This window comes from Dipodomys spectabilis, unplaced genomic scaffold (assembly GCF_019054845.1).
Source record: "Dipodomys spectabilis isolate Male_0828 unplaced genomic scaffold, ASM1905484v1 ptg000026l, whole genome shotgun sequence".
NCBI classification, from domain to species: Eukaryota; Metazoa; Chordata; class Mammalia; order Rodentia; family Heteromyidae; genus Dipodomys; species Dipodomys spectabilis.
In genome coordinates this window covers 8030628-8052805 of record NW_024870703.1, presented here as the reverse complement: position 1 = coordinate 8052805, position 22178 = coordinate 8030628, and the positions used below count along the sequence as shown (strand labels likewise).

The 22178-nt window shown below is 37.1% G+C and overlaps 1 protein-coding gene across 2 annotated transcripts in view; it reads right to left on the bottom strand.

Moving 5' to 3' along the window:
• Thada (THADA armadillo repeat containing) overlaps positions 1-22178 on the bottom strand; it is a 309811-nt gene that overhangs the window by 221476 nt on the left and 66157 nt on the right. For both annotated transcript variants that reach the window (XM_042675483.1, XM_042675482.1), the window contains 4 exons: positions 15759-15891; positions 12291-12404; positions 8937-9059; positions 1968-2059 (listed from right to left, as the gene is read on the bottom strand). In XM_042675483.1, the coding sequence (XP_042531417.1) occupies positions 1968-2059; positions 8937-9059; positions 12291-12404; positions 15759-15891 (462 nt within the window). The remainder of the gene's footprint in view (positions 1-1967; positions 2060-8936; positions 9060-12290; positions 12405-15758; positions 15892-22178) is intronic.

Genomic DNA, 22178 nt, shown 5'->3' with positions numbered 1-22178 from the left:
AAGAATCTATTTCAAACTGAACACAAACAAACCATAAATGAAAGAGAAAAAAAGCACATCTTCATTTTCAAGTCAGCTTCAAATACTAGTTTTACTTGTTTGACAATCTAATATTTATATCACTACTTATTAGGGCCTTATAACATGGCCCAAATATTTTAAACCATATCACATTATAGAATTATTAGCACAAAAGGAAAACAAATAGTAACTCTAAGTTACTGTCAGGAAGAATTACCTTAAGAACAGACTAAAAAGTAAAATTATAATCATCCTTCTTAAGAAGTAATGTTTTGTTTTAAAACTATGCTCTAAAAGAAGAAAAATTCCCTGGTATTTCCTGTATGTACTCAGGGGATTTATACTTAAAGCCAGTTACCTTCCTTTAAAATATTTGGTGAATGTTATAGGGTGATAAGTAGCTATTTAAATGACAATTCAGAACTAACACAGTGGGCTTTACTAAAATTACTGCCAGCTTGTCATATAATTACTTCATGTTATTTTAAATTTCTAACAGTTATGTCCATCACATAAAAATGTATTTAATAAACAACAGTCTAAACCTAAAGGTGAAGCATGCAAACTTTTTTAGGCAGGAGAAGAAATGGTTCTGAATTTTTTATCTAAGTCTCAAGAGAAAGGTCTTTAGACCTAGGTGAGGCTCAAAGTTAAATTAAACATGCAGCGACAGTGACATCTAGTGTTAACAACTTCAAGCCCACTGAACTGCTAAGTAAGGAAAACTATTAAAAACTTCCTTAAGAACAATTTGTTATATTATATATTAAAAAAATTCATTATCAAATTGTTCCATAAGCTTTCTTCTGGATATTATATTAAAAAAGTTAAGGGGGAGGGGGGAGGCTGGGAAGGGAGGTGAAGGGTAAACAAAGGAGGAGGCTGCAATGCTTGGTAAGAAATGTATGCATTTTCCTGCCCATGTAATTGTAACCCCTCTGTACAGTATGTTCTCAATTAAAATAAAATAAAATAAAAAAAAAAAAAACTAAAAAAAAAAATAAATAAAAAATAAAAAAGTTAAGAGAGTAAACTAAATACCAAAAGTAGAAAGTATTATTTACTTGTAGGTGACCAAAATCTGTTTCCCCAAGAGAGCTCAAGGAAAAGGTAATCTGGAAGTCACTCTGATAAGAAAATCACAAATAAACTCCAACTAAGGCACACACGCCAGAAAAAGTAGATTAGAACAGGCCCCAGTGGCTCATTCCTGTAATGCTAGCTACTCAGGAGGCTGAGATCTGAGGATCGCGGTTCAAAGCCAGCCCGGGCAGGAAGATGTTGATACTCTTGTGATTCAAGTGGTAGAGCACTTGCCTTGAGCTGAAGAGCTCAGGGACAATGCCCAGGCCCAGAGTTCAAGCCCCACAACTGACGTACGGAAGGAAGGAAGGAAGGAAGGAAGGAAGGAAGGAAGGGAAAAGGTTAGGACATTTCTGAAATACTTGAAAAACATATAGAAGAAAATAACTTTAGTTAATATACTGAGGAACAAGTCTGCTTTTCAGCCCTTGCTACCTTGCTGTATTTTGAAAGGTTGACTTATTAAATAGTTGCTCTAAGGGCCTAAAATTTGGCAGCATAGATTAACTGCTATAGTATTTTTGTGGATATTTTTGCTTTTGTTTTAATTTGATGTTGGTCTTGGGGCTTAAACTCATGGCCTGAGATCTGTTCCTGAGAAAGTATTTTGCTCAAAGCTATCACTCTACAACTTGAGCCACAGCTCTACTTTTAGTTTTTCTGGTAGTTAATTGGAGAGAAGAGTCTCATAGACTTTCTTGCCCAGGCTAGGGCTGAACCTCGATCCTCAGATCTTAGTCTCTTGAGTAGCTAAGATTATAAGTAAGCCTCTGGCACCTTGCAAATTAAGCAGAATTTTGACAAATTGTTTTTGGTTAGTACAGTACCATATAAAGATAAAGTTAACATTAAATGGAACTTACCTATTTGTTTTGGAAAGTTCATCCTTTCTTCTTTTAACACCAAATATTCTAGTGATCAAGGAACTAAAGAGAAGTGTGGATGAATTTCTTACCTAATGTAAAAATAAACACACAGTTAAACACTCATGGCATGAAATCAATATTTATAATGTTTAAACTATATATTCAAAACCATTACCCAATTGGACTAAATGTTTTGTTCATAAACTAAGACCACTTCTACAAAAACCTTTATAGTAATTGATTCAACAGCTTCTTTTAAATTGAACTGTACAATCTGAATATATATATGACACACTTCTTCCTATACTTCTAATATTATCCATTGTTTTCATGATGTCTATACTTGAATCATCACATAATCCTTTTGGACAATGAATACTCTAGGAAAGACCTAGTTCTTCTAATTTATTTGTTGGTCATGGGGCGATGTCCCTCAGCTCTTCAGCTCAAAGCTAGCATTCTACTTCCGGCTTTTTCTGCTTATGTAGTGCTGAGGAATCGAACCCAGGGCCTCATGCATACAAGGCAAGCACTCTACCACTGAGCCACTCAAGCACTGAGCCACCTTCCCAGCCCGAGAAAATATTTTTAATATTTTAAAGAATCTAAGTAATGGGCTGTGGATGTGTCTCAAATGGTACAGTGACAGCACCAGGCCCTGAATTCAAATCCCAAAACAATTACCCCCCTCCCCAAAATAAGATTCATGTAATGAATACAGCCAAAAATAATTAATATTTAAGATGTTGTTTATTAACCTCACAATGGCAGTAACCAAGTAATATTAACCTTACAGTTATATGAGATGGCTGATGAATAATAGTAAATGAGAGTCGAACATGGTACTATATATTATACTATAATCTTATACTGTATATTACACTATAATCCAAGCACTTATGAGACTGAGGTAGGAGATCCTGAATTTGAGGCCTGGGTTACAAAGAAAGATTTCTTTCTCACAGAAAAAGAAAAACAAAAAAACAAAAAAACACAAACAAAGGCCAAGAATGAACTAGAATTATTTCCAAACCAATGTTTTAAGATGAAATTTCATAAAAATGTCTTGAATATTCTAGTATTATTGAAATTCCACAACTGGTTTTTAAAATCAGGTAGAAATGTGTAGGTATGTACTATTGACTCCTCTTCAGTGTGCAAAGCACTATGGAAAACACCCAGAAACAGAAAATGCATAGTTCTGCCATCACAGAACTTAAATTCTCATTAGGTAGGTATCATCATATGTTATGTTAACTAGCAATATAAGCTGAAAGGTCATCCAAAGTAATAATGCAAACAACTACCATAAGAATTGGGAAAAGAAATGCTTCTGTTGCACTGAGCAACAGAGCTAGTGTTTCAGATTCAGCAGACTCTTTGCCATAGGGAAGATAAAACAAGTGTTGTCACATCTTCTGCTTTTCCTTTTTTAAAAAAAAAAAAATCCAAAAACACTGACTTTTATGTGAAATCTCACTATTTTGAAATGCTGGCAACAAATTAAAGGGTGGAAAACCATGGTGGAAGCCAAATAAAACATTTGTCCTATTAGCCACTAACCTCTCCACTAAAAACCCAGACCTCCATTTATTCACAGAAGCCTAAGAAGTGATTTTAGAGATATAACAGCACAAATCACCCAAAAATAACAATGAAATCCTAAAATTGAACAGTTAAGGAGATTAATTCTACAGTAAGACAACAAGTCCTACTCTGTGCCCTGCCTAATATCTCCCAAACAGCAAATCAATCCATCTTGTTACTTCATCAGTATTGACTCTTGAATATTTCCTACACAATTTACTCAAATAGCCCCCAGACTACTAGGTTTCAGATGACCTGATAAAGACATCTTCCCTTCCCAGAAATCCCATCAACACAAAAAGAAGATCTGAGATATAGCTAGAGATAGATATTTGCTTAGTATGTATGAGGCCTGGCTTTGATACCCAGCAATGCAAATGTACATAAATGAAAGAAGGAAAAGGAGAGGGAGACTGAGGAGAAAGAGGGAGAAGAGAGAAAATAGAAAAGGAAAGGCAATATAACTATGATAAAATAAAAACACGGACCAAAATAGCTACATTTTGTCTAGTAAAACAAACACAGTAACAGAAGCAAAAGATTCCTTTATAACCAGTGTTAAAAAGAAAGATTATAAGCCAGACACTAGTGGCTCATGTCTATAATCCTAAGTACCTGAGAGACTGAGATCTGAGACACTAGTGGCTCATGTCTATAATCCTAGCTACCTGAGTGGCTGAGATCTGAAAATCACTGTTTGAAGCAGGCTAGGGCAGGAAAACCCTTGAAATTCTTATCTTTAATCAACTAGCAAAAAGCCAGAAGTAAAGGCAGAAGTGAGCAAAAGAGCCCAGTGAAAATGCAAGTTCATGGGGCTGGGAAGGTGGCTCAGTGGTAGAGTGCTTGCCTTGCATGCATGAGGCCCTGGGTTCGATTCCTCAGCACCACATAAGCAAAAAAAAAAAGCCGGAAGTGGTGCTGTGGCTCAAGTGGTAGAGCGCTAGCCTTGAGCTGAAGAGCTGAGGAACAGTGCCCAGGCCCAGAGTTCAGGCCCCACGACCGGACCAAAAAAAAAAAAAAAAAAAGAAAAAAAGAAAATGCAAGTTCAAGCCCTAGTACCAGCACCAAAAAAAAAAAAAAGATTATTAAGAAAATTACACAGAAGTATGTAGCCTTTTCTGGGTGTGTGTGTGTGTGTTTGTGTGTGTGTGTGTGTGTGTGTGTGTGTGTGTGTGTGTATACACAGATAGAATTAACAAATAAAAATAACATGGGGGAAAAAGGGGGAAGAAAATACATTAAGAAGATATCTGGATGGTGCTATAACAGATGGCTCTTACACTTCTTACTATGCTTTTATTTTCAAATTTTGTGCAGGAGCATATATTACGTGTAGGGTCCTCAAAATTACTCTTTTCTTTTTTTTTAAAAAAAAAAGGTCATTCATTTCTAAAACTTTGAGTATAAACAAAAGTTTGAAAAATCACCAGGTTTTAATCTCATGAAGCCTTTTTACAGAAGCCTATTGTATTATCTGGAATTAGCTGAAGAAAACAATAGAGATATTGTTGGGAGTCAGTTTGATGATCTTTCATTTTCCTTATGATTGAATCACATTCCTTACCTCTGACTGAACTGACTGTATGCAGGTACTGTTCTGCTTCCTGTAAATGCAAAAGGGAAACACTATGTCCTCAAGAGTCACCATGTAATACTCCTAGACAGAATTCCAGAAGTCTGTATCTCTGACAGGAAGACGTCTAGTTTTCTGAGTAACCTTGTGAATTATTCATTTCAGGAAGTCTCTGTCTTTGGCTTACACTGCAATAGACTAATTCTCATTTAGAGGCTTACTATTTAGGTAGGAAATGCCATGTGCATATCACTTATTGGAAAGCTTGCCTTTCTAGCAAATATTCCATTCTGCAGACTTCAGATCTTGTTTTTTTCCTTTCCCTTTGTCAGGTGGGGTGTTTTGTGTGTGTGTGTGTGTGTGTGTGTGTGTGTGTGTGTGTGTGTGTGTGTGTGTGTGTGTGTGTGTGTGTGTGTGTGTGGTGTGTGTGTATGTGTCACAAGGGTTTGAACTCACTGTGTGTGTGTGTGTGTGTGTCACAAGGGTTTGAACTCACTGTGTGTGTGTGTATGTGTGTGTGTCACAAGGGTTTGAACTCACTGCCTGGATGCAGTCCCTGAGCACTTTTGCTCAAGACTAGAAGTGCTCAAGACTAGAAGACTCTACAGTGTCACTTCCAGTTTTCTGGTAGTTAATTAGAAGTAAGAGTCTCACAGACTTTCCTGACTGGGCTGGCTCTGTACCATAATCCTCAGATCTCAGCATCCTGAGTAGCTAGGATTATAGACGTGAGCCACCATTTTTTGTTTTTGTTTTTTGTAAGTTACACTCAACACCTATAAACCACAGGATATTTTGCCTCTATTCTAAAGGATACAATGACATGAAAAACAAAGCAAACAAAAATCTTTGGGTCCCCTTCCCCCAGTGATCATGTAAGAAACTATTGAAAACTTTTAAAATATAACAAAGTATACATGGTATTGAATCAAAAGGTTTCTGCAGTGTGATCATAAAACAAAGGAAACTGACTTAGTACTTAAATTGTTCCATTTTAATGCTCTGTATTTGAGTTTTCAACTTTTGGCAGAAGATAGTTGTAGTACTTAATATATAAATACAAAAAGAAAGGCACATCACAATAATAAAGAATTATTCTGCTTCTAGATCAATAAACTAAATTATTTACAGAACACAAATCAAAAGTAGAATAAAACCAGGCCCTCGTGGCTAATGCCTATAATCCTAGCTACTCAGGAGGCTGAGATCTGAGGATCACAGTTCAAAGCCAGCTCAGGCAGGAAAGTCTGTGAGACTCTTCTCCAATTAACCATCAGAAAACTGGAAGTGGCACTGTGGTTCAAAGTGGTATAGTGCTAGCCTTGAGAACAAAGAGCTAAGCTCCCAGACTCCAAGTTTAAGCCCCATGCTGATCAAAAATAAATAAATAAATAAATAAAATATATATATATATATAGAGAGAGAGACTAAGATATCTCTTCATACCTACTAGGAAGTGTCATCATTTAAAAGATGTAAGATAACATTATTGAAGATGTAAAGAAACTGGAACTCTTATACATTGCTGATAAGTATAAAAGTGCATTGCTGCTGTAGAAAATTGGTGATGACTCTCCAGAAAGTTACACTAAGTTACACCTACCATATGATATATGAACTGAAAGCAGCGACTAAGGAAACTTTTGTGAAGTCATCATTGCTGCATTCCTTGTAACTAGCAAAAAGTGAAAACAACCTAAATGTCTATCAACAGATGAGTAAAGAAAAGATAGTATATACATATGATAGAATATTATCCAACCTTAAAAGAGAATAAAATTTCTGATATATCCTACAATGTAGATGAACCTTAAGGACATTATACTAAGTAAAATAAGCCAAACAGAGGGGAAACTATTTCATGATTCCACTAAGAACAAGTATAGTAGACCAAGTAAATTCATAGAGGCAGAAAGTAGAACTGAGATTACAGAGGATTGAGAAGTAAAAGATGAAGAGTTAAGTGTTTAGCAGATACAGATCTTCTGTGTGGCATGGTAACAAAGGTACAATGATGATGTATGTTAATATTAAGCACTGAATTTTGTATATGTAGAAATGATTAAAGCAGTAAATTAGTATGTTAATATTAAGCACTGAATTTTGTATATGTAGAAATGATTAAAGCAGTAAATTAGTATGTTAATATTAAGCACTGAATTTTGTATATGTAGAAATGATTAAAGTAAATTAAAAAGAAAATCAATTGTTTAAACAAAGGTATTAACCTAGTGTGTGTTTACAACACACATAAATACAAAATGCATAGCAATAACTGCACAAAAACTGGAGAGAAACAGAAGTATACTATTACTAAGTTCTTGAGTTTGTATACTATCGCTTGAGAGTAGGCTGTAGTAAGATAAAGATATATATTATAGCCAGGTACTGGTAGCTCACAGTTGTAATTCTAGCTATTTAAGAGGCTGAGACCTAGAGATCTTAGTTCAAACCCAACCTGAGCAGAAAAGTCATGAAACTCCATCTCCAATTAAACAACAATTGTTAGACTAGAGCCAGGTGCCAATAGTTCATACCTGTAATCCTAACTACTCAGGAAGCCGAGATTTGAGGTTCACGCTCTAAGCCAGCCTAGGCAGGAATGTTCATGAGACTCTTAACCTCAACCACCAAAATGCAGGATGTGGAGCTGTAGCTCAAGTAGTAGACCACTAGCCTTAAGCTTAAAAGCTAAGGGACAGCACCCAGGCTCTGAGTTCAATCACTAGTACTGATGCAGGCTCTGAGTTCAATCACTAGTACTGATGTGCGCGCGCGCGCGCGCACACACACACACACACACACACACACACACACACACACAACACACACACACACACACACACACACTAGAACAAGACTCAAGTGGTAGAGTGCCAGCAGTGAGCAAAAAAGTAGAGTGGGAATATGAGATCAGAAATTCAAATCCCAAAATATAAATATTGTAAACTTTAAACCAACAACTAAAATAAGTCAGTAAACCAACAAACGAGACAAACCATAAAATACAAAAACAGACGGGCGCTGGTGGCTCACACCTGTAATCCTAGCTACTCAGGAGGCCGAGATCTGAGGATCGCGGTTCAAAGCCAGCCCGGGCAGGAGAGACCGTGAGACTCCTATCTCCAATAAACCACCAGAAAACCGGAAGTGGCGCTGTAGCTTAAGTGGTAGAGCGCTCGCGTTGAGCTGAAGAGCTGAGGGACAGCGCCCAGGCCCAGAGTTCAAGCCCCACGACTGACAAAAAAAAAAAAAAAAAATATATATATATATATATATATATATAAAAACATCAGTATGTAGCTTAATCTAAGGATTTATCCCTTAGAAAAAGTCTCTAGCCGGGTGCCGGTGGCTCACGCCTGTAATCCTAGCTACTCAGGAGGCTGAGATCTGAGGATTTCGGTTCAAAGCCAGCCCAGGCAAGAAAGTCCATGAAACTCTTATCTCCAATAAACCAAGAGAAAACCAGAAGTGGCACTGTGGCTCAAGTGGTAGAGTGCTAGTCTTGAGCTGAAGATCTGAGGGACAGCGCCCAGGCACAGAGTTCAAGCCCCATGAACAAAAAAAGTCTCTAGCAAAATACACTATCATATATTTATATATATATATGTATATATATAAATATATGTATATGTGTGTGTGTGTGTGTGTGTGTGTGTGTGTGTGTGTGTGTGTGTGTGTGTGTGTGTATATATATATATATATATATAAATGATGTATTTGACCATCCATTGGTAGATCAGTTTATTTAAACCTACTCAGAAGCACAATTAAGTCAATGAAAATAAATGACAAATACTCACTGCCCACACTGGTGATGTAAAACCCAGAATTGCAGCCTTGGCTCCATCAGCAACATAAGGAATAATGTTTTCTCCCAAACGTGTATCTCTGAACAAGGCTCTAAGGATATTTAAAGCATGAACCTAAAACAAGAAGTTCAAAATTAGTAGTGGGCTTAAAACTATGGTAACTCTAAACCTGTAAATAAAATTGTACAAAGACACAATTCATAAATGAAATGCACTAAAAACACTAAATAATATAAAGTTAAAACGGTTAGTAATATTTGAACAATGAAATATAAAGAAGCTTGATCAGGTGGATATATGCAGAATCCTGAACCTATCAAATAAAATAGCATATCCTTTCAAGAACTTTTTTTTTTGGTGCTGGTCCTGGGACTTGAACTTGGGATCTGGGCACTGTAACTGATTTTTTTTTTCTTAACCCTAGTGCATTACTAATTTGAGCAATGGTTCTACTTCTGGCTTTTGGGTGATTAATTGGAAACAAGATCTCATGGACTTTTCTGGCCAAGCTGGCTTTGTACTGTGATCCTCAGATTTCAGCTTCTTAGTAGCTAGTATTTCAGATTTGAGCGTGTGTGTGTGTGTGTGTGTGTGTGTGTGTGTGTGTGTGTGATTTGAGCGCGCGCGTGTGTGTTTGTGTGTGTGTGTGTGTGTGTGTGTTTTAAATGACTTAAAACCTAGCCACAGATAAAGCCTCAATAAATACCAAATAACCACTATCTTATATTCTCTGATCAGAATGCAACTAGGCTAGAAATAAGTTCGATTTAAAATTTTTTTAAGTTTTTTTATCTTGGTGGTACTAGAGTTTGAAATCAGTCTTACACTTGCTTTGCTTATGCTATACTGCTGAGTAACACCTCCAGCCCAGCTTTTTGCTGTCCTTTCGTTTTTTTGGGGGAGGGCGGGTGGAAGAAAGAAAGACCCTATGCTTGGGACTGTACCTCCCTCCTTCCTGCTCTTCTTCCTCTTCTTTCTCTCTTCTTCCTCCTCCTCCTCCTCCTCCCCCCTCCTCCCCTCTCCCCTCCTTCTCCTCTTCTTCCTCTTCCTTTACTTCCTCTTCTTCCTCCTCCTCCCCCCCCCCACTCCTCTTGTTCTCCTTTTTCAATAGGGCTATTTTCTATTATGTTAGATTGACAGTATTTATGACATTCTTGATGGTTCTTTATGTTATTGTGTGCAAATGTCTGTCTCTGAATTCTTTTATCAAAGATCATATTAATATCATTCATTTATTCAATAAATGTGACATATAGGTAATATATTTTAAAAATAATGTAAATAGTGAAAGCTTTACTCAATTAAAAAATAACCTAAAACAGAATACATTGGATGGATCTTGTTTTTGATCCAATCTGCTATTCTTCTAAATAGCAAAAACAAAAATTAAAGGAATTCATGATTACTAAGCCAGCATTACAAAGAATTTTAAAGGGAGGAATACAATCTGAAGAAAACAATAAAAATCAAAGAAACACATCATACAAAAATCACTAGAAGATCAATTTAGTAAACACAGGAAAAGGAAAAAAGAACAAAATACAGGAAATCAAAAGAATGGCAGGAAACATGACATATCTCTCTGTAACAGAACTAAATATTGCTGTTCATTTTAGAGACAGTGTCTCACAGATGCTTCTGCTTGGGCAAGCTTTAAATCAAAATTCTTATATCACCCTCCTGAATATCTAGGTTTACATGATTAAACCACTAGAATTTAGCTAAATGCACACATTTTTAAAACTGTTCAGAAATGAAAATGAACTGGAGCTTACTAATCTTAAAAAATAGTATGTGGATCATGTAAAAGATGGCAAAAATGTAGAAAAATAATAAATACTAGTTTGAGTTTGTGACCCTGAGAAGGAAAGGGAATAAGATGGCAACAAACTGACTATGTATGTAACTCTATCTATAACGTTCCTAAAATTTGAATTAATTTCAAAGTTGCTTGTTACTGTACTTTTTTTTTGCACAATGACATATATCAAAGATACACAATAAGAATAACAAATAGCCAGGTGCTGGTATCTCACACCTTTTATCCTAGCTACTCAAGGAGCTGAGGTCTGAGGACTGAGGTTCAAAGCTAGCCTGGGCAAGAAAGTGAGACTCTTATCTCCAATTAACCTCTAGAAAACCAGAAGTGGTGCTGTGGCTCAAAATGGTATGCACTAGCCTTGAGCATAAAGAGCTCAGAGACAGTGCCAAGGACCCAAGTTCAAGCCCCATGACTGACCAAAAAATCAAAACAGATAAACTATAAGAAGATAGTAGGAAAATTGGTCAAAGACTAAATGTTTAGGGGGCTGGGAAGGTGGTTCAGTGGTAGAGTGCTTGCCTTGCGTGCATGAGGTCCTGGGTTTGATTCCTTAGCACCACATAAGCAGAAAAGGCCAGAAGTGGCACTGTGGCTCAAGTGGTAGAACGCTAGCCTTGAGCTGAAGAGCTGAGGGACAGCACCCAGGCCCTGAGTTCAGGCCCCACGACTGACAAAAAAAAAAAAGACTAAATGTCTAAATTTAAATTAGTGATGGAAAGGATGACATTGATCAAGATGCATCGTACTCATAAAATGACATATTGAATTGAAACCTTTTGTACAACTGCTTAGAGATAATGCAGAAATCTCATTCTCATTGACCACTATATACACATATTAATAAACATAATTTTTCATTCTAGTCTGGTTATATTTTGTCCCTGGGCTCATCTTTAACACCTATCACAGGCTCTGGAATAAAACCACAGTAAGGTATTATGCTTAATTGTAAACTACAACTGTCTGTCTGACTAAGCATGGACCACCAACCATTGGGAAACACTGAGAATGTCAAGACTACAAGGTACAAGAAGTATTATTTACAACTTAGTAGTAGAGTCAACCCAGGAGGCATGTTTAACCCAATTTCATATATAAGTAGTGAGTAAAGGTGATTAAACATAACTGTGAATGCACCAACAGTAAGGTATTATATTTTAGGAAAAGATTCAATTGCTGAATTATAAGTCTATCAACTCAAAGTTTTAAAGTTAGACTGCATATTCATTTTCAAAATTTTTAGATGCAATATAAATACTATTACAATATGCTGTATCAGTTGTATATTTGCATTAGTTTTAAAACTAATAATTTTTATCAACATATGTCAACCAAAGTAATAGTTCATTTTGTGATCAGGAAAGATCAAAACATCTTATAATTTTTTTTTCATATAAAACTTCAAACATTAGCCTACCTTCAAGAGCTCTGTCTCTTCAGCAGATGCTTCTTTTTAACCAACTTACAGCCCAAATTTAAAAACCATTGCCTTCCTATCAGGAAAGCTATATTTCCATTATTACCTGGGGGACTGTGCTCCAAGAGTCTTCTGTAGGCCCAGCCAAAGAGAGTAACTCTTTCATTGTTATTTTTAACAAATCCATCTTGCCTTTCTTTGGTTCAGATGCTAATAATGCCTATTTTAAAAAACAAGGCAACAATGAAATCTTGTGGCAAGTTCCAGATCAATAAACAATTCCCAATTTCAATAACACACACCAATAAAAATTTCTCTTGAACAATAATAAAAACCCTATGAATGAAATTTTCTGTAATATTTTTGAAGTTCCCTAGAGATTGACCAGCTATTCATCTCAGAAGAGTTTACTCCTGAAAGACCAATCATATCAGGGTATTTAAAACTCGATGCGGAAAAAAGGAACACTGGAAATTCCAAAGGGATTTTTATATTTGAATTATCAATGAGCTGTATATTTACTGTGGCTAACACTTTGCAATATTTTTTTTAAAACACACATAAAAATGGCTATTATCCCACTTGAAGCAACAAAGAAGAATGACATACTGATACGTGAGACATTAATACTAAGTGAAGGAAGCCAGACACCAAAGATCACATACTACATGGTTCCATTTACATGAAATGTCCAGAAGAGACAAACCATCTAGAGACAAAGGTAGATTAGTGGTTGCCTAGGGCTGGAAACAGCAGAAGCAGAGTGGAATAGGAGTGAGTGTTAATAAAGTTGAGGAGGGCTGCATGATGTTCTAAAATTAAATTGTGCTAATGGTTGCACAGCTCTGTGAATACACTAATCAATGACTTATATACACTTTAAATACATGAAGAGTATCCTAAGTGAATTTATCAACAAAGCTGTTAAAGAACAAAAAAAATCACTAGTCACATTCTGAGATTCCCTCTACATCTACTTTTTGTAGTATATAGCTACTGGTTTCCCCAAGAGAAAGTTTTGGGTTATTCAGTGTCTTCTGTACCAAATATATACATATATATATATATGCATACATAATATAGGATTATATATAAATATACATAATTTATGTTATGTATATATAATTTCTCTGAATACTTAACAAATTTTGTTTACACAGAAAGTTCATAAACTAAGCAGATAGCTTTTTCCCCACAGCTAACATTAATCAAAGGTTTCCACCAAAACAAAAAATACAACCATACTGTTAAGTCATGCTAAGAGAAATGGGATTGTTTGAGAAGATATGTCTAATAATCTAGAGTTTACTCAACCAAAATAAGTAAGAAAGCTACATTCATTACTGAAGTGTCTTCTGAGAAGCACAGCTTCTTTTTTTTATTACCAAAGAACCAAGCAAAATTATGGCACTTTTGCCCAACAAGACTTAAGGTAAGAAAGTACTCCTGCTGACTGTTCTATTATTCTGAACAATACTCAACTCTAGCTGATATAATAAGGACACAGCACAAACATGCAACAGGACCTTGTGGTTACCTTAACATTTGTCCTTTGACAGAAAAATGAACATAAACACACCAGGACAGAAAGAATTACAAGAGACTGAACTACGCTGAGCCAGGCTGGGTCAGATCAGGAAGGAGTTAATTTCTAAAGGTCATCAAATTCATCCAGTAGAACTAACCCATTGACCTGTCAACAACCTATGCAATTGTTGTCCAATTATTATCAAAATCATGAAGGAACTCTGGGAATTATGAGACAGAAATCAGGTGGGGGCTAGGATGTAGCTCAGTGGCAAAATGCTTGCCTAGCAATTGCAACATCCTGGGTTCAATCCCCATGACCAAAAGAGAAAAAAAAAAAAAAAAGAAATCAGCTAGGTGCCCGTAGCTCATAACTATAATTCTAGTGATTCAAGAGGCTGAGATCTGAGAATTGTGGTTTGAAGCCAGTCCAAGCAAGAAAGTCCATGAGAATCTTATCTTCAAATAAACTACAAAAAATAAAAATAAAAAGCCACAAATAGAGCTGTGGCTCAAGTGGTAGAGCACTACTAGCCTTAAGCAAAAACTAAGAGAAAGCACCTAGACCCTGAGTCCAAGCCTCAGAACTGGTAAACAATAAATAAATAAATAAATAAATAAAGGAGTGGGAGAGAAAAAAAATATATGGGCATTAATTTCATTTATCTTCTTTGCTTTTATTACACTTATAGAATAGGATGGGGTCTAATTTAGTAATGGGTGAAACTGGTTTTTATTCTTGAAGATCATGAAAATAATAGTCTTACTTACTTGGTGGAAAGAAACTGTTTACCAATTAACAGCACTACCTAGATGTGTTGACACTGAATTATCTTTCAGGTATGAATATAAAAAACAAGAGCAAACAGTATGTCTAGCATGTCTTCTGTTAAGAAGTTGCACTTAAGACACACAAATCCTCCCATGAAGAGGGGCTTGGGTGTTTACAGTTCTAAGCTCAAGACTCTGGTTGGCTCAGTTCTTACGACTTTGTGGCCTTTGACAGGTCAACTTGTACAAACCCTAGTTTCTTCATCTAGAATGTGTAATGGATGATAACAGTACCTATCTCACAGCTTCACCAAGGATTAAATGAGAAAATACATGTGAAATAATCACTAATAAATGTTGGCTACTATTAATATTCATTTTATGAGCTGTTCACTGGTGCCTTATGCCTGTAATCCTAGCTACTCAGGAGACTGAGATCTGATGCTCACAGTTCAAAGACAGCCCAGAGCCGGGCGCTGGTGGCTCACGCCTGTAATCCTAGCTACTCAGGAGGCTGAGATCTGAGGATCGCGGTTCAAAGCCAGCCTGGGCAGGAGAGACCGTGAGACTCCTATCTCCAATAAACCACCAGAAAACCGGAAGTGGCGCTGTAGCTCAAGTGGTAGAGCGCTCGCCTTGAGCTGAAGAGCTGAAGGACAGCGCCCAGGCCCAGAGTTCAAGCCCCACGGCCGACCAAAAAAAAAAAAAAACAAAAAAAAAAAACAAAGACAGCCCAGGCTGCCGTATCTCCAATTAATGACCTGAAAATTGGATGTGGCACTGTGGCTCAGGTGGTAGAGTGCTAGCCTTGAGCTGAAGAGCTCAGGGACAGCACCCAGACCCTCTGAGTTCAAGCCCCATGACCACCAGCACCAACAACAACAACGAAAAAGATTTATTTTAAGAAACTGTTAACCCTGGTTGCCTATAGAGTCCTAAGATCTTCAAATGACAGAAAGGTTATTTGTTGTAATTTAGTAGGGGAAAAAAAGGCAACCTGCATACTTCCTACAATGAAATGAATGAGTCACAATGATGTCTGCTTATTTAATACAGACAGAAATCTATACCAATATCTGCTTATATTACAAGATTGACCTCTTACAGGGTTTCTTCCAAGAACAGATCTGCCAAAGAACATCTTGTCCACACATTCAAACAAACTCATAAGACATTAATGTCCCTTTCACATTATGCTCATTCACATGTTAAGGGGGTTAGAATATACTACTGAAGGACAAATAAACAAAACAGCTATAGCCTTATAAAGTACCACCTGTATGTAGAAAGGAATCCCAGCACTGCGCCTCGTAGCACAAAGTTTGGATGAAGGATCACTGTTTTTAATTTCCTCCAAAACACTCCATAACCATTGTTCAGGTAGCTTTTGCAGACTCACATTAGGGCACCTAAAAGGTAGACATAAGCAAACATCTGAAATTATCAGGTACCCAAAGGAAAAAGTACAAACTACTAATGTACAACTGACACTGTCAGAAAATAGTTGGCTGGTGCCAGTGAGGTACTTAGGAGGATGAAACCTGAAGGACTGAGGTTTGAAGCCAATCCAGGCCAAAAAAAAAAAAAATCTGTGAGATTCCCTCTCTGATTAACTAGCAAAACTAAGTTAGAGGTGTAGCTCAAGTGGTAGAGTGCCAGCCAAGAGCAAGAAAGTCAAGCAAGAGCAGAATACCCTGAGTTCAAATCCTGATATCAACAGGCATACACACATACAAAGATTTTCAACAAAAAAGTAAAAATGTATAATTATTATAGTTTATGTTCTATATTTACAAAGATTATACAGCATTAAATTATATTTTAGTAATTACTTTCATCTCTCTCAAAATGTGACCAAAATTTTGAGCCAGGGTTTATGGATATTAAGAATACAAGTTATCTTGGAAGAGGTAACAATATTTTCAAGTTATATTAACACTAACTACACAAGCAGGCTTTTGCTCTACTACACTATTATCCTAATGTGCTTAAGAACATTTAATTTTTTTAATATTTTTAAACTTCTATCATATTATGTAACATCTGGAGAAAGAGGTTATTTAATGGGAGGTAGATAAATTTATCTTAAAGAGGATAATGCCTAGACTTAAATGAAATTAATGTAAAAATAAACAGATATGGTTCAAAGGAAAAAGTATTCTTTTTTTCTAATTGAAGAAAGCTTAAAGATAATTGATTTCCAATTTGTGCTGAGAATTCTGAATTTTGAGAGTTTAAAAATTTTGAGAGTTAAAAAAAAAATTCTACCCTGGCAGGGTGCCAGTGGCTCACGCCTATAATCCTAGCTACTCAGGAGGCTGAGATCTGAGGATCACAGTTCAAAGCCATGCCGGACAGAAAAGTCCATGAGACTCTTATCTCCAATAAACCACTAGAAAAACCAGAAGTGGCACTCTAGCTCAAGTGGTAGAGCACTAGCCTTGAGCAGAAGAGCTGAAGGATAGTGCCCAAGTCCAGAGTTCAAGACACACTAGCAAAAAAAAAAAAAAAATTTTACTCTGCTACAAAATAGTTATCAGTTTAATTCCAAATAGCAATTCAAATTTAGGTATATGTAGCACCACAGGTGCTGCTGGGCGCTGGTGGCTCCAGATCTGAGGCAGGAAAAGTCCATGAGATTCTTATCTCCAATAAACCACCAGAAAACTGGAAGTGGCACTGTCGTTCAAGTGGTAAAGCACTAGCTTTGAGCTAAAGAGCTGAGGGACAGCACCCAGGCCCAAAGTTCAAGCTCCATGACCAACCAAACCAAACCAAACCAAAAACCAAAACCAAAAAACAGGTTCTATGGTTTTATCTTATTTATTTATTTATTTACTTATGTATTTATTTTATTGTCAGTCCTGGGCTCCAACTCAGGGCCTAGGCACTGTTCTTGAGCTTTGCTCAAGGCTATCACTCTACCATTTGAGCCACCAGCTTTTTCTGTTTATGTGGTATTGAGGAATCAAATCCTGGGCTTCATGAATGCAAGCACTCTACCACTCAGCCACACTGCCAACCTATTTTTTTACCCAACCTATTTTTTTACATTAGCTTTTCTCAACTTTTTTTCTTTTGGTGGTTCTAAGGGTTTGAACTAAGGGCCTCACACTAGTGAGGCAGGCTCTCTTACCTCTGAGCCAAGCCTCTGGACCTATGCTCTGTGGTTTTAAAGGTTTCCTTTTAGCATGAATTAAAGCCCAAGACCTCATCCTTTCTTTTTACTACCCACTCCTTCAGCCACCAAAACAACTGTCAAAAGTCTGAACCATTAGCAATTCAATGACATTAAAAAGCCACCCAATGCGTGAACCTTGTTTAGATCCTAATTCAAATAAGTCAAATGAAAAATAAATATTGCCAAATAATAGCGGAAATTTATACATGCTCTAGACATGAGATGACACCAGAGACTTATTTATAGGATACACCAATGGCACTTAAGACATGAAAGAAAAAGTCCATGTTTTTAGAGAAGTAGAAGTAATCATCACAAATCTAGACATACTTTATAGGGACAGATGAAGCAAATGTGGCAATACTTGGATACATACTGAATCTAGGTGGTAAATATAGGAGATTCATTTGTTATTTTCTCTACTTTAAAATGTATGTAATGTGTAGTGTGTGTGTATGTGTATGTGTGTGTGTGATTATGTAGTCCTAATAGTTTCCCATCAAAAATTGAAATACAAATTTCTCAAATTATTTAAGTGCTAGAGACATAGTTACATATAAGCTTACTATTTTTTTTCTTCCTTTTGAACCACTGTATTTTTTTTTTAAAAAGTGTATGTGAGTTCACTTAATGAGATGGCAAAAAAATAAAAACAGAATTAGAGGAAAAGTTATTTTCATCCAAGAAAGATTGAGAGTTACAGAAGTAAAGAAATAGATCACTACTGAATCTAATGTTCCATATGAATTTCATTTACTTTTATTTTTCCCCACTTCAGGACCATCTGGCTTATAAATAATACTGCCATCTCCTGTAAGAATTTACTATGAGAAAAAAAAGTAAGAGAAAAAGGAATTGTAGGAGATGAGGCACTTTCCTACTTCCTTTGTTTTTGTCAAGTGCACTAATATACTAGTATAGCAGTTCAGCATAGCTGCTGAGCCTCTCGGGTCTGCTTGGCTTAGCACAAAAAGGACTTGAAGGAAAAGTAGGTCTTAGACGGGAGCATGTATGTCGCCATGCATCACCCTTTTGTATATGAATTGACAATGCTCATGATTATTAACCAACCTTCACCTAACTCCTCTTCCATCTTGATCAAATTCTCCTACCTTGATAGGTCACTCATATAAACATAACTTGTCCAAATTTCTACACAGACCTTCTATTCTCTTTGCTAGTTTCCATAAGTAACATACAACATACATATACACACATACACATATCACAAACACTCCAAAGCCTCAACTTTTGGTCTCTAGACATAACCCTTCTCATTCAAATTGATAAAATGTTTTTGAAATAGTGCATTTCACAAGAACTTTTACTTTCTCTAAGTTTCCCATTATGTAAGCAACTACTAGAAATAAGGTAAACAAGAGTTAGTACAGTATAGTAGAAGGAGAAAAATGAATTTGGGGTAAGCTTTGAAGGTTGTGCATATAAAATGGTAGACAGCTTAAATGGGGTTGAGGTAATGATAGATAATATGATTGGGAGAAATATCTTAGGCCAAGATCCCTGATTTAGATTCTTGGCTATTTTAACTACAAACATTAAGCCAGGCCTATTTATTCCCTTGAGTATGCACACTAAGGAACCATAGCTCCTTGTTAAGTTGGGGAATTTCAGAATGAAGCCAGAAGAATGTTCTACAAGGTCAAGGCTGGCAAATGCCCCCCCCCCCACCCCCACCCCCACCACCAAAAAAAAAGGGCCTTCTCTGATCACCGCTCAAGATCCAGAAATCTCAGGAAGGAGCTCTGGGTAATGTTCAAGGCATTCCTACCATCTCTCCTACAAGAAGTTCTAGACCTCCTTGTTCTGCCCTGGAATTCACCAGGACCAAAGAAGCTTTTCTGAAGAACCATTTAATTGTCTAGTCTCCAATTTGCACTTTGCCATTGGATCCTATTTCAAGATTCCCTTGCTTGCTAGGTCTGTATCTTTTCTGAGCCAAGACCCTAACCACCAGCCAGACAAAAGAATTTGGGCCAGAAACAGAACATCCATCAATAATGGCTATAGAGTTAGGTTCCAGTGGAGTTAAGTTACTAACCTTTCTCCCTACAAACAGGGGATTTCAGTGGCTTCCTCTCCCACACTAAAAGACTAAAACAGGGCTACTGCCAGAGCTGCCTGAGCTGCAGCTAAGGAAACATCATGGATACATAGAGACAGGGAGACTCTGGATCAGGTTTACTACTAACCTCTGTACAGTACCCATCTCTTTGGGGTTTAGAGCAAGAAAGACCGAAATTCCTTATAAACACAAAACTATACATATTTGGGCCTACTTTATTTAACCTCATTCAACTTGATCATACTCCATTCTATTCTTTTTTTTAAATTTTTATTTATTTTTTATTGTGAAAATACTGTACAGAGGGGTTACAATTACATGGGCAAGATAATGAGTACATTTCTTATCAAATACTGTAGCCTCCTCCTTTATTTCCATTCTATTCTTAAATATTCAAGACTTTTGCATTAGCTAGTCATATTATTTGGAAAGCTCATCCCCAAAAAGCTGTTGTAAGGTCCCCTCCTGGATTGCTAGCAGACTCCACCCTCCTCGCAGCAAAGTCTCCACCCAGTACCTGCGTTACCTAGGCAACTGGGACACCTGGAAGAGGTCACATCTGCATCCGCTGAGGTCACATCTGAATTTGATGTTGCCACACCTTTCCCCGCCCATACCGTACATAAGGCCTAGCCCAGGCCCAGACGCTCTCTTGCTCTTCTTTTCTAGCTCTCTCTGCTCTCTCTCTGCTCTAGCTCTTTCCTCTCTCTTTCCCAGCCACGTGGAGTGCCAACCTTGCCTGGTCCCAGCAGGTCTTCTGAATACCTGAATACCACGTGAGTGCTACTGTTCTCACCCCTCTCTCTGCTCTTTTCTAGCTCTTTCCTCTCTTTCCCAGCTCTCTCTCATTCCCAGGCCTTTCTCAGCCACGTGGAGTGCCAACCTTGCCTGGTCCCAGCAGGTCTACTGAATAAACCTACCCCTTACCTGAATACCACGTGCGTGCTGGTGCTGTTCTTACTCGGTTACCTCTTTTTAAAAACCTAACAGCTGTCGCTTCTCATCATTCAGATCTTTGCTTAAATAACACTTTGATCTAAGAGGAAAGACTTTTCCTTATCATCAAACTTTAGCACACCAGAGTACATACTGCTATCTGATAGCTAATGACTTTTTATATGCTCCTTAAAATAAAAATTCCACGAAATAAGGGATATTCTGTCCTGACCATTTTTCTATTCACAGTACCAGAAACAGGTTCTGGTACCCAACACAAAGCTTAAGAAACAGTTGAATAAATAATCTGTAACTGACCAACTTGATTGGGTGTGTCATTCAAAAAACCAGATTGATAAAGAAAAGAAAGTACAAGTGCTTTTCAGTGACAATAAGTGCCATCATTACAGCCAGCAGATAACTCAGCTCCTTTTTTTTCTGAATCAGTCAGCAAATCTCTACATCCCAAGCATTTGCATGAAGGTCTTTTCCATAGGAGTCTCCAAGTAGACTATCAAAATCAGATCTTTTGCCTAAATAATGCCCCAAAAGGCAACTTTTCCCCCAAGAACAAAACCAAGTATAGGCTTAAAAACCCAGCACAGTATAGGTTCATAGACAATATTACTTGGCTGAACACATTTCGTCCTAAGATTATAACTTGTTCCTATCTCTCTTAAGGCTCTTTAAGAGATCCTCTCCAGGCACACTGCTTCAACTATTTCCTGTTTGGCTTTCAAATGCATGCCTCCAGCCAAAGTAACTGTCCCTGTTTCCCAGAGACTGTGGGATTTCCCAGAATGCTGTGCTTTCAGTATTAAGGAGTTGAGGGAGTCCCAGGTTCCTCATCTCCAACTTTGATTCTTCTCTTCATCTGATATATTTCCAGCTGTCTATTATCCCAGTAGACACCATCCCCAACATCACCTCAAATAGTATTGTCTGTACATGTCCTACCTACACCTCTCACCAAGCACTCCCTTTCTTTCTTTCTTTCCTCCCCACTTGTTTCCTTCCTGTTTTCTTCCTTCCTTCCTTTTATCCTTCCTTTCATTCTTTCTACCTTCATTAATGGCATTAATTATTCTTCTCACTACCATCTAGGGTTGACAGCTCAATAAATGTATCTCTGTCTTACTCTTCAATACCTACCAAATAAATTTTCTACTTATCTAATCCTCAAAATTTAAATGTGAAGTTGGGCTTGGTAACAGTAGCTCAATCCGTAATCCCAGCTATTCAGGAGGCTGAGATCTAACAATCTCTGTTCAAAAAAGAAAAGTCCATGACTCTATCTTTAATTAACCAGCTAAAAAGCTAAACTGGAGGTGTGGCTCAACTGGTAAAGTGGAAGCCTTGAGTGGAAAATACATCCTGAGTTCAATGTGCCTTATTTGCAAAAACAAAACAAAACAAACAACAATTCTGAATATCACAATAGCTAGCAAGTATGAAGCTCTGAGTTAAATCTCAACACCCCCTGAAAAAAAGTCAGA